This window comes from Argentina silus (genome assembly GCF_951799395.1).
Source record: "Argentina silus genome assembly, chromosome: 6".
NCBI lineage: Eukaryota > Metazoa > Chordata > Actinopteri > Argentiniformes > Argentinidae > Argentina > Argentina silus.
The window spans coordinates 718,469-731,534 of NC_139660.1; the positions used below are offsets into that span (position 1 = coordinate 718,469).

General features: G+C 48.3%; 1 protein-coding gene across 1 annotated transcript; it reads left to right on the plus strand.

Annotated features, from left to right (window-relative positions):
• Positions 1 to 776: 776 nt before the first annotated feature.
• On the plus strand, positions 777 to 12,407 carry LOC310805699 (cation channel sperm-associated auxiliary subunit epsilon-like). The gene is made up of 26 exons (XM_083671499.1): positions 777 to 864; positions 1,006 to 1,054; positions 1,175 to 1,248; positions 1,478 to 1,541; positions 1,790 to 1,872; positions 2,050 to 2,074; positions 2,481 to 2,558; positions 2,867 to 2,967; positions 4,419 to 4,701; positions 4,835 to 5,047; positions 5,478 to 5,775; positions 6,047 to 6,220; positions 6,449 to 6,588; positions 6,825 to 7,043; positions 7,254 to 7,373; positions 8,221 to 8,279; positions 8,374 to 8,452; positions 8,572 to 8,624; positions 8,727 to 8,780; positions 9,192 to 9,225; positions 9,550 to 9,629; positions 9,911 to 10,010; positions 10,787 to 10,867; positions 11,512 to 11,669; positions 11,836 to 11,889; positions 12,269 to 12,407. The coding sequence occupies exons 1-26, from the start codon at positions 794 to 796 to the stop codon at positions 12,402 to 12,404; spliced, it is 2,880 nt and encodes a 959-aa protein (XP_083527625.1). The 5' UTR covers positions 777 to 793; the 3' UTR covers positions 12,405 to 12,407.
• The last annotated feature ends 659 nt before the right edge of the window (positions 12,408 to 13,066 follow it).

The following is a 13,066-nucleotide window of genomic DNA, read 5'->3' on the forward strand; positions in this document are numbered from 1 at the left end:
CCGTTCTGTCCAGCAGAGGAGGGCGGACGGGAGTCACCTTCTGTTCCGTCCAGCAGGGGGCGGACGGGAGTCACCTTCTGTTCCGTCCAGCAGGGGGCAGACGGGAGTCACCGTCTGTTCCGTCCAACAGGGGGCAGACGGGAGTCACCTTCTGTTCCGTCCAGCAGGGGGCAGACGGGAGTCACCGTCTGTTCCGTCCAGCAGGGGGCAGACGGGAGTCACCTTCTGTTCCGTCCAGCAGGGGGCAGACGGGAGTCACCGTCTGTTCCGTCCAGCAGGGGGCAGACTGGAGTCACCGTCTGTTCCGTCCAGCAGGGGGCAGAGCAGGGGGCAGACGGGAGTCACCGTCTGTTCCGTCCAGCAGGGGGCAGACGGGAGTCACCGTCTGTTCCGTCCAGCAGGGGGCAGAGCAGGGGGCAGACGGGAGTCACCGTCTGTTCCGTCCAGCAGGGGGCAGACGGGAGTCACCTTCTGTTCCGTCCAGCAGGGGGCAGACGGGAGTAACCGTCTGTTCCGTCCAGCAGGGGGCAGACTGGAGTCACCTTCTGAACTGGAGAGAGCGGGACAGTTCTTTACCTCTTCACCTGAGACTGAGCGCTAAATATAAACTTTCTTAGTCTATGGTGTCAACACATGTATCTATTGACTAGGTTAACTAGAAGATCGCTAGCGGGTTTCTACCAGTCATGTCAAAAAACCTCCAAATCCAGAACAGACACCGGAACGATCCTCGGGTGAAAAAACATCTGCTAAGCTAAGTAGCTAGCTGGCTAACCCCGGTGGGGCGTCCAGGATGCGGGAGGCCGTCGTGTGTGTGGCCGTTCTGCTGCTCCTGAAGGTCGACCTCAGTCTGGAGGTCTGGAGGTAAAAGAGCCTCGTTTATCTAGCTGATCTCCACTCAGTGAAGCCTATTCTGCCATGCATTAAACATGCGCATTTACGAGCTAGCTTCGTCACAAACTCAGGCAAAATGAATGAGCAACCTGATCCCGAAATGTCTTACAGATACAAGAACATATTAGAAGATGACAAGTTATTTACCCTGCACAATGCGGTAAGTAGCTACTAATAACATCCCTGTAACAAGTGTATTTTGTAACAGTAATATATGTTGTTGATATATCCAACTAGGCCTATATATGTCCTTTTAACAGTTTACAGTAACTTTCTGTAGGTGTTCCTGGAGTATGAAGGCTCTGACTTTGTGGAATGGGAATACCCAGAGACCTGCCATCTCAACAACAGAAGGTCAAACAGACTCTGATTAACATGTCCTCTTGTTCAAGGATGAGTGTCATGTTGTGTTTCTGTTTGAGTTCAGCTGATAGTGAATTGGTTATTTATCTGACAATATCTAATTAGCTAATGAAGGTATTTTACTGTCCATGCGGTTCTCTGGCTGTCAGGGAGCTGCATTGCTTTGACCTCTGGTAGCGTCTTTAACTCCACTCACTGTCTGGAAATGACTGCATTTCAGCTCCCCAAACACCATCATGAAATGCTCGGTCCCTGGTTTCCAGATGGTGAAGCCGCTGGTGACTGTAAGTACACTGGCTCCTCAGTTGGACTTTGTTGTTTTAATATTGCTCATTGTTTTAAGGTTGTTTTAATAATAACTAACAACTATAGCACTCCTCATTGCCAAAAGAATCATTTACAAGTTGAGCTGTTTATTTTCCTTAGACCCTGAGATTGTTTTCAGTTGGACAATGAAGTTGGATTCACTTAGTTTTAACTAATGTTTAACCAGCTTCTGTTGTTACCTTGTCTCTCTTCACGTGCTGATCAGTCCCCAGAGGAAGAGGAGGCTCGATTTCTCTTCCTCAGAGATTCCTTCTTCAGCTTTGCCTGGTATGCTGTAATGCCCAACAGGTAACGCCAACACATTTAGAGAGAGAAGAAATGACCAGTCTCACCTTGACAAGCAGCGTTGGGGTCAATTATATTTAAATTCAGTCAATTCAGGAAGTGATTTAAATGTACAATTATTAACTGGAAACATTTTTAATATACAAAGCTTGAATTGTGAATTCTGTTCCCTCTTTACAGCAGTTCAACAGAACCATTCTGCAAGGTGAGAAACTCTGCAGTAGCTTCTGTAATACATTTCCATTGATGGCGTTTATCAGACGCCTTTATCCAAAGAGACTTACAACAAACAAACCACATTTGACTAAGTAAGTGAATCATCCATCCAACAGTCATCATAAGAAAAAATAATCTATGCTAGGACCAGGGGCCATAGGCAGTCACAATGCTAGAAGAAAGGATTATTATTTTTTTTAAATTTATTTTTAGGAGAGAAACTTGCACTGTTGTGTGTGTGTCAGGTGTTTAAACCCTGGTGTGTGTGTGTCAGGTGTTTAAACCCTGGTGTGTGTGTGTCAGGTGTTTGAACCCTGGTGTGTGTGTGTCAGGTGTTTAACCGCTGGTGTGTGTGTGTCAGGTGTTTAACCCCTGGTGTGTGTTTGCTGTTCCAGACAGTGAGGATGTGGATCATAGATCCAGAACAAGCGGACCACGCTGAGATCCACAACGCGGCCGTGGTGCCTTCAACCGTGAGACCTAGCTCTGTCCCAGGGGAGGCTGGCGGAGGTAGAAATCGGAGGACAGGCTCATTGTAATGCATGAAATGGAATGAGGAACGGTGTCAAACACATTCCTCATTCCATTCCTTGCATTACAGTGAGCCCGTCCTCCAATTTCTACCTCTGCCAGCCTCCCCTGTTGCTGACGAACTACAGATAAGACATGGGTCACAGGACATTACATGTTCAAGCTCATGTTTATTAGAATCCTCACATTGATGTTTCCATGAACACTGAAGAACATGTATGTGTGTTTCCACATGTATGACGTCCCCCAGCAATCTCAGTACCTCACTAAGCACCTCTTCAACCTGGGCCAGTACCCAGAGGTCCAGCTGGCGTCCACACAGACACTCATCGGCCATTTTGAGAAAGAAGGGTAGGGGTGTTGATGAGCTCACTGTTCTTTCCCCCGTCTGTGACATACGTGGGAACTATATGTCGAATGAATGTTGTGCTTCTAATGTATGTTTGCTGCATCCAAATTGCCCTTCGGAGTACTCTACTGTACTCTACTGTATTCTACTGTACTCTACTGTCTTCTACTTTACTCTATTGTCTTCTACTTTACTCTACTGTATTCTACTATACTCTACTGTCTTCTACTGTCTTCTACTGTACTCTACTCTACTCTACTCTACTCTACTCTACTCTACTCTACTGTACTCTACTCTACTCTATTCTACTCTACTGTACTCTACTACTCTACTGTACTCTACTCTACTCTACTTTACTCTACTCTGCTCTTCATCCCCCAGATGTAAGTCATTATTGCTCAGCAGGATGATGTCATTCATCGTAACTAACAACAGTTATAAAGGTTCAGATGATGCAGCTCAGAATGTTCCTCAATGTTCCTTCATGTTCCTCAATGTTCCTTCATGTTCCTCAATGTTCCTTCATGTTCCTCAATGTTCCTCAATGTTCCTTCATGTTCCTCAATGTTCCTTCATGTTCCTCAATGTTCCTCAATGTTCCTCAATGTTCCTTCATGTTCCTCAATGTTCCTTCATGTTCCTCCATGTTCCTCAATGTTCCTCAATGTTCCTTCATGTTCCTCAATGTTCCTTCATGTTCCTCCATGTTCCTTCATGTCCCTCCATGTCCCTCCATGTTCCTCCATGTTCCTTCATGTTCCTTCATGTCCCTCCATGTTCCTTCATGTCCCTTCATGTTCCTTCATGTCCCTCCATGTTCCTTCATGTCCCTTCATGTTCCTTCATGTCCCTCCATGTTCCTTCATGTTCCTTCATGTCCCTTCATGTTCCTTCATGTTCCTTCATGTCCCTTCATGTTCCTTCATGTCCCTCCATGTTCCTTCATGTCCCTCCATGTTCCTTCATGTTCCTCAATGTTCCTTCATGTTCCTCCATGTTCCTTCATGTCCCTCCATGTCCCTTCATGTTCCTTCATGTTCCTTCATGTCCCTTCATGTTCCTTCATGTCCCTCCATGTTCCTTCATGTTCCTTCATGTCCCTCCATGTTCCTTCATGTCCCTCCATGTTCCTTCATGTTCCTTCATGTTCCTTCATGCAATATGACAGACTAACATGATACCACAAACTGTAACACTAATATAACAGTAATGGAACAGTAACGTAACAGTAACGTAACAGTAATGTAACAGTAATGTAACAGTAATATAACAGTAATGGAACAGTAATATAACAGTAATGTAACAGTAATGTAACAGTAATGTAACACTAATGTAACAGTAATGTAACAGTAATGTAACAGTAATGTAACAGTAATGTAACAGTAATATAACAGTAATATAACAGTAATATAACAGTAATATAACAGTAACGTTTATTATCCCTCCCTCTCAGGTACTGGCAGGCAGATCTCCCTGGCGACAGCAAATACCACAGCTTCAACATCCAGGGACAGCCAATCAGCTTCCAGCATCGATTTGTCATCACCAGTCAGCACACATTCTACAGGCCGGAGCCTGAGAGGGCCACTGGAGAGTGGGAGGTGCCCCTGCGGCTGGCCCTGGGAAGCCCCTTGTCCCTGGTGTGGGGCACCTGTGAGCCGTACCGCGGCCTAGTGCTGTCTGACAGGGGAACCTTCCTGACCCACAATGCCTTCCGCACCTACAGGGAGCTCAAGGTCAGACAGACGAACCTTTTCACCTGTCAGCCTCCGTCTGACTTCTCTACCTCACCTGTCATTTCTTCTTTCATCTTTCTTTTCCACCTCATTTCCGCCTCCTCTCCCCTGTGCTGCTGATAAACTTCCTCAGGTGGATCCGGGAGCTGTGGCTGTCCCGTCTGAGGGCTTCTTCACGGTAGACGAGGCCGCCCTGCTGGAGGACGGCATCATCTTCAGGCTGAAGGGCGCCCTCTACTGGTGGGGCGACGAGGAGCGCGTGCTGACCCTGCACCCCGACCTGCCCAGCAGCGGAGTCAGGAGCATGTTCCTCCGCTCCTGCTGCGCCGACTACTACCCCATCCAGGTGAGTCACAGACTACTACCCCATCCAGGTGAGCCACAGACTACTACCCCATCCAGGTGAGTCACAGACTACTACCCCATCCAGGTGAGCCACAGACTACTACCCCATCCAGGTGAGTCACAGATAGACTACTACCCCATCCAGGTGAGTCACAGACAGACTACTACCCCATCCAGGTGAGTCACAGACTACTACCCCATCCAGGTGAGTCATAGACAGACTACTACCCCATCCAGGTGAGTCACAGACAGACTACTACCCCATCCAGGTGAGTCACAGACAGACTACTACCCCATCCAGGTGAGTCACAGACAGACTACTACCTGCTGTCATCAGTTGTATGTATTTATTTATTTCTCCACTGAGATATGATAAGACTCTTCTTCAAGGGTTTGTCCCTCTCAACACGTGTCTCTGTGGTTGTCGTCAGAACGTAGAGTTGAGTTCTCTGATCGTGTGGAAGGACCATGTGCTCTACGTGGGCTCCAAGCGGTTCCGGAAGCCCGGCGGCTCGTCCAGCTACCTGACGCTGATCCTGACGCTGCCCCCTGGCGTGACCATCCTGACGGCGTCGTTCGGGTCGCACCCCGCCTCCCTCGCCGCCCTGGTCATGTACACCCACCCCGGCACTGTCACGCGGCCCTTCCTCATCAGCTACAACGAGCTGGAGAGTGGATGGAGACCCAGCACCTTCATGACCAAGCTGAAGACCCAGGATGTCCCTGAAGGTAGGTAGGCTCGCTGAAGACCCAGGACGTCCCTGAAGGTAGGTAGGCTCGCTGAAGACCCAGGACGTCCCTGAAGGTAGGTAGGCTCGCTGAAGACCCAGGACGTCCCTGAAGGTAGGTAGGCTCGCTGAAGACCCAGGACGTCCCTGAAGGTAGGTAGGCTCGCTGAAGACACAGGATGTCCCTGAAGGTGAGGAGGGAAGCTAGGTGGAATCCCTGGGGAGGCCCAGAGGTACGAAGGATCCCACTTAGCATCTCCCCGTCCCCACAGGGCCGTTCCACATGCGCTTCCTGGACTCGGCCATGGCTGCCCTGCTGCTGTGGAACGCTGACACCTTCCTGTACAGCTTCCGTAACGACAACGACTGGGGGACGCTCCGCCCCGGCAACGCCTCCAGCCTGGGGGAGGCGGCCAGTGGCAGCCACATACACCAGGTCACCATCGGTGAGGCACACACACACACACACACACACACACACACACACACACACACACACACACACACACACACACACACCTCCTACCATACACACACACACACACACACACACACACACACACACACACACTGTGTGACTGTCTTCTCTCTTCTTTTGATCACTCCTTCCTTCCTTCCTTCCTTCCTTCCTTCCTTCCTTCCTTCCTTCCTCCCCTCATCCCTCCAACCACCAGACCACTGGTCCAACATGCTGGTGAAGATGGACAACAATGTGCTGTTCTACTGCAAGGTGGGGTGGCACCAGGTGGTCCGCCTGCACACCTGGACCGGCCCGGACCACCCCACGGTGCTCTACCTCAACCAGCAGGAGCAGGTCACACACACACACACACACACACACACACACACACACACACACACATACACGCACACACATACACATACACATACACGCACACACATACACACACACACCTCCTAACACACACACACAGACACACACACACACACACACACACACCTCCTAACACACACCTCCCTTCTGTTTATACTTGTGTGTGCAAATGAATGAATATGAACATCTATATGAATAATACTGTGAACCCACAGATCACCGTGATCACCCTGAGGACCGGCCCCGGGGGGCCGGGGGGGCCTGAGGGGGGGCCGGGGGCCTGGCTGCATGTCCAGAAGTACCCCATCCTGATGGAGACCCAGAGCTCCATGAAGGGGAGTCACCATGACTGTCCCTTCATCTCCCTCCAGCACAGCATGACAGCCCACGCCTACTACCTGGACAAGAGGGACCAGGTGGTGCTGTGGGCGCAGGTCAGTCCCTAACCCTGGGCCTAGCCCTAACCATAACTCTGGGCCTAACCTTAGCCCTGGGACTAGCCCTAACCCTGGGCCTAACCTTAACCCTAGGCCTCACCCTGGGCCTAGCCCCAGCCCTGACCCTAACCCTGTCCCTAACCCTAACCCTAGCCCTAACCCTAGTCTTAACTCTTCCCTGACTCCTTGTCTCCTTCCCTGACTCAGGTGGTTTACCCAGAAGGCAAAGGGGTGCATGTGGAGTTCCTTAGCAACAAGAAGCACCTGATCCACCTCTCGCAGAAGTCGCACTTTGAGGGCGTGAATAATGTGGACACAGTCAACACAGTGAGGTCACGGCACCAAGTCTAGAACATTACTGAGTCTAGAACACAGTGAGGTCACGGCACCAAGTCTAGAACACAGTGAGGTCACGGCACCAAGTCTAGAACATTACTGAGTCTAGAACACAGTGAGGTCACGGCACCAAGTCTAGAACACAGTGAGGTCACGGCACCAAGTCTAGAACACAGTGAGGTCACGGCACCAAGTCTAGAACACAGTGAGGTCACGGCACCAAGTCTAGAACATGACTGAGTCTAGAACGTTACTGAGTCTAGAACGTTACTGAGTCTAGAACATTACTGAGTCTAGAACGTTACTGAGTCTAGAACGTTACTGAGTCTAGAATGTTACTGAGTCTAGAACGTTACTGAGTCTAGAATGTTACTGAGTCTAGAACGTTACTGAGTCTAGAACGTTACTGAGTCTAGAACATTACTGAGTCTAGAACGTTACTGAGTCTAGAATGTTACTGAGTCTAGAACGTTACTGAGTCTAGAATGTTACTGAGTCTAGAACGTTACTGAGTCTAGAACGTTACTGAGTCTAGAACATTACTGAGTCTAGAACGTTACTGAGTCTAGAACGTTACTGAGTCTAGAATGTTACTGAGTCTAGAACGTTACTGAGTCTAAAACAACATTACTGAGTCTAGAACAACATTACTGAGTCTAAAACAACATTACTGAGTCCAGAACAACATTACTGAGTCTAGAACAACATTACTGAGTCTAGAACAACATTACTGAGTCTAGAACAACATTACTGAGTCTAGAACAACACTAGAATAGAATAGATGTTGATGCTCCCAGTTCCAGATGTCCAGACCTGTTTGATGTTTCCTGTGTTTCAGACGTTCACCATCAGACAGCAGGTGGACTACAGGGACGCTGAGAGCTACACAGACTTGATGTCAGTCTTTTTCTGTCAAACCGACACCTCCTTTAAGTCGCTGGCAGTTACAGGAATAGAATCTAATATCGGTATTTTGGTGTTTGCCTGCCAGAGAACAGACCAGTGGCATCGTAGGGCTGGAGCTGCTGCCCAACCAGATGGGCAACACTTGTCAACTTCCCCGGAGTAGGGTATGGCTGTCTGTCATCACACACACACACACACACACACGTACACACTCTTAAACTGGATACACCCATGTTTCTCTGAGGTAGATTTTAGAAGGTTACTCACCAACTGTCTTTGACAGATATCCCATTTTCACATTGGCTGCCCTCCAAATAGACATATCCGTGTTATCAGGTAAGTGGATATTATTTTGTGATATTGTTATTTAGTGAGTTATGTAGTTACTTCAAGGTAGCGGTACATGTTGACATGTTGACATCTCTCTGTGTTCTTCAGGCCTTGGGGAATGCCATGCAAGATGAACAGCCTAACCAACTACACCATTCCAAGGTAATCTGTTCTAGAATGTCATCAGTTCTAGAACGTCATCTGTCCTAGAACGTCATCTGTTCTAGAATGACATCTGTTCTAGAATGTCAACTGTTCTAGAATGTTATGTGTTCTAGAATGTCATGTGTTCTAGAATGTCATCTACTCTAGAATGTCATCTGTTCTAGAATGTCATCCGTTCTAGAATGTCATCTACTCTAGAATGTCATCTGTTCTAGAATGTTGTGTTCTAGAATGTCATGTGTTCTAGAATGTCATCTACTCTAGAATGTCATCTGTTCTAGAATGTTGTGTTCTAGAATGTCATCTGTTCTAGAATGTCATCTACTCTAGAATGTCATGTGTTCTACAATGTTGTCAGAACACCAGCCATGTCCATCTTAATTCCAACAGCTGTTTGTCTCATTCTAGGTCTGTGCTGAGGACTCTGCAGCAGCAGGATCTGGTGAGTAGGGCTGTGTTGAGACAGCAGCTCCATCACACCATCACAGCTACATCTGAGACCTCAACACTAGTGTTGGCTCCTAGTTAATGACTAGGCTTTAGCTTAGCGGGCTAAGGCTGTGTTGTGGGATGCAGGAGACCTGGATCCACAGCCTGTTAGCTCAGGCTGAATGTGACTGTTGGAATATTGACTGTTGTAGTTAGATGTGTAAGGAGTTTTTGATGAAAGTGGGCATCTTGTTTTGATGATTGATATGTTCCTCTGATGGTACAGAGATAACCCTGAGTTATGGAACGACATTTCCATTCCCTTTGATACACGTAGGTGGTGGATTACGACTGGGAGAAGTTTGGATGTCTTCTCCAAATGCACTATAAAACTGCCTTCCACCCCAGCCTTGACCTGTGAGTCCACCGCTGAACAGCTTCAGGCTGTTCTTGTTCACCCATCAACTGCCAAAGGATTCCGGAACACTCACCACCTAGAGACCAAGTGTTCTATGTGGTGTTTACCTAGCAACAACACTCTGATTGGCTACAAAATGAAGCACCATCATTTATGCATTTTTGGTGAATAAAGTCTCCCTTGGCATTGAACGAGTTAAAGTCAACCATCCCAACCTGGAAACCAGCATTGCTTAGTTGTGATTTCCAGGTGTGTATTCTAACTCTGTTACTGTTGTCAGGTATGACGGGGACACGTTTGTGAGAAGTGTTGAAGCCAACTTCATCGTATGGGAGCGCTTCGGTCGGAAGGACTACTCTTTCAACGCTACCATGCGCCAGGTAGACAGCTCTCCATCTGACTGACCAGGTAGACAGCTCTCCATCTGTCTGACCAGGTAGACAGCTCTCCCTCTGACTGACCAGGTAGACAGCTCTCCATCTGTCTGACCAGGTAGACAGCTCTCCATCTGACTGACCAGGTAGACAGCTCTCCCTCTGACTGACCAGGTAGACAGCTCTCCCTCTGACTGACCAGGTAGACAGCTCTCCATCTGTCTGACCAGGTAGACAGCTCTCCATCTGACTGGTTGAATTAGAGATTGCGTATACTGTAGAGAGAGAGAGAGAGAGAGGATATGTGTGATAGCTGCTTGCCTGTGTGTGTGTGTATGTGTGTGTGTGTGTGTGTGTGTGTGTGTGTGTGTGTGTGTGTGTAATATCTGCCATTTAGCTGACGCTGTTATCCAAAGCGACTTACATTGCAGTGAGTGCATACATTTCAGTATATATGGTCCCAGCGGGAAACGAACCCCCAACCTAAGCGTTGTTAGGGCCATGCTCTACCAACTGAGACACAGAGGACAACGTGTGTGTGTGCCTGTGTGTGCGTGTGCACGTGTGTGTGTGTGTCTGTGTGTGTGTGTGTGTGTGTGTGTGTGTGTGTGCCTGCCTGCCTGACTGCCTGCCTGCCTGCGTGTGCGCGCGCCTGCGTGTGTGTGTGTGCCTGTGTGTGCACGTGTGTGTGTGTGTGTGTGTGTGTGTGTGTGCGCCTGTGTGTGTGTGCGTGTGCGTGTGCGTGTGTGTGTGTGTGTGTGTGTGTGTATGTGGTGTTCTAGGTGGCCTGCCTGCGTGAAGCTCAGACCTGGGGTTCCATGCTGGCTGGGGGTCAGGGCCTGGAGGAGGCCTGGGGACCAGAGGTAGACCCCCACCTCCTCCTCCACCTCTCACCTGTCCATCTGAGTCTGTTCATCTGAGTCTGTCCATCTGAGTCTGTTCATCTGAGTCTGTTCATCTGAGTCTGTCCATCTGAGTCTGTCCATCTGAGTGTTCATCTGAGTCTGTCCATCTGAGTCTGTTCATCTGAGTCTGTTCATCTGAGTCTGTTCATTTGAGTCTGTCCATCTGAGTCTGTTCATCTGAGTGTTCATCTGTGTCTGTTCGTCTGAGTCTGTTCATCTGAGTCTGTTCATCTGAGTCTGTTCATCTGAGTGTTCATTTGAGTCTGTTCATCTGAGTGTTCATCTGTGTCTGTTCATCTGAGTCTGTTCATATGAGTCTGTTCATCTGTGTCTGTCCATCTGAGTCTGTCCATCTGAGTCTGTTCATCTGAGTCTGTTCATCTGAGTCTGTTCATCTGTGTCTGTTCATCTGTGTCTGTCCATCTGAGTCTGTTCATCTGAGTCTGTTCATCTGAGTCTGTTCATCTGAGTCTGTTCATCTGAGTGTTCATCTGAGTGTTCATCTGAGTCTGTCCATCTGAGTCTGTCCATCTGAGTCTGTCCATCTGAGTCTGTTCATCTGAGTCTGTTCATCTTCATCATTGTTGTGTGTTCTGATCTAGAACTACAGAGGCTGTTTCAAGGTGATCTCCGGTAAGTTAGGCAACCTGGACCAGCCATACGAGATCCTGAACCGAACCTCCAACAACTTCCTGACCTTCTCTCACCAAGACAGCGCCACCTATGTGTTCAACGTGAAAATACTGGACCCCAATTACAGGTGACCGTCCACTGTCCTGTGCTTTGATTGGCTGGTAACCGAGCTTGTGTGGAGAAGGGCTTGTGAGAGTGAAGTGGCGTTTATTTAGGCTGAATTACTGCACACAGTCACAGCAGAACAAATGGAAAGCGTCAGAAAAGGAGTAATGTTGTGATCTCTGTTCCAGCTTCTGTGACCTGCAGGCTGTGTTCGCTGTCCAGACCTATGGCATCACTGTCCCGTAAGATATGATGTCATTATGATAATACCGTAATACCTACAGTATGGTGCAGAAAAAGTGACTACAATATTACCGTAATACCTACAATATGGTGCATAGAAAGTGACTACAATATTACCGTAATACCTAAAGTATAGTGCAAAGAAAGTCTACAATATTACCGTAATACCTACAGTATGGTGCAGATAAAGTGACTACAATATTACCGTAATACCTACAGTATGGTGCAGAGAAAGTGACTACAATATTACCGTAATACCTACAGTATAATGCAGAGTAAGTGACTACAATATTACTGTAATGCCTACAGTATATTGTGCAGGTCACTTGTTGCCAAACTGACGCTGATGCCAGCCTTAAGGTCCTTGTTTCCTTGCAGGAAGTATGAGCATCTGACGACCTACGTGGCGCTGCTCTTCACCCTGGCGTCCCTGTGCGCGCTGGGCTGCAGCTACTGCAGATATGTCACTATCTTCAGGAAGCTTCTGGCAGTCAGGAGGCAGAAATATGAGTAGATAGTACAGTTGATAGTATACACAGTTGATGTTCCCTTTCTGTCGCTGTGTGTTTTTTTTTACATTTTGTTTCATGCTGTTGAGGATATTCATGGTCTTTGTGTCTGCCTCCCTACTGTGTATGCAGTTGAATGTTATTAAAGTTTTATTATTGTATTTGTGTATTGATTTCTAGAACCCTTAGAGTGAGGTTACCCCCCCCCCCCCTTAGAGTGAGGTTACCCCCCCCCCTCCCCTTAGAGTGAGGTTACCCCCCCCCCCCCCCCCTTAGAGTGAGGTTACCCCCCCCCCCCCCCCTTAGAGTGAGGTTACCCCCCCCCCCCCTTAGAGTGAGGTTACCCCCCCCCCCCCCCCCCTTAGAGTGAGGTTACCCCCCCCCCCCCCCCCCTTAGAGTGAGGTTACCCCCCCCCTCTCTTAGAAGCTGTGCCTGGGGGGTTGTGATGGTAGTGGAATGCCAGCAGATAGCGACAGACTCCACATTTGTGAAGTTAGTGAAGTTAATCTTTCATCAGCAGGTTTACAGTAAAACACAAACACTCCACTGGCGTCTTTAGCACTCATTGGCCTACAGCTGAAAGCTAGTGGCTGTCTGAAATATGTGTTAGTATGCTTTACTTCTCACACTTTCTACTTGACATTGTCTGATTATGATAGAGGAGGA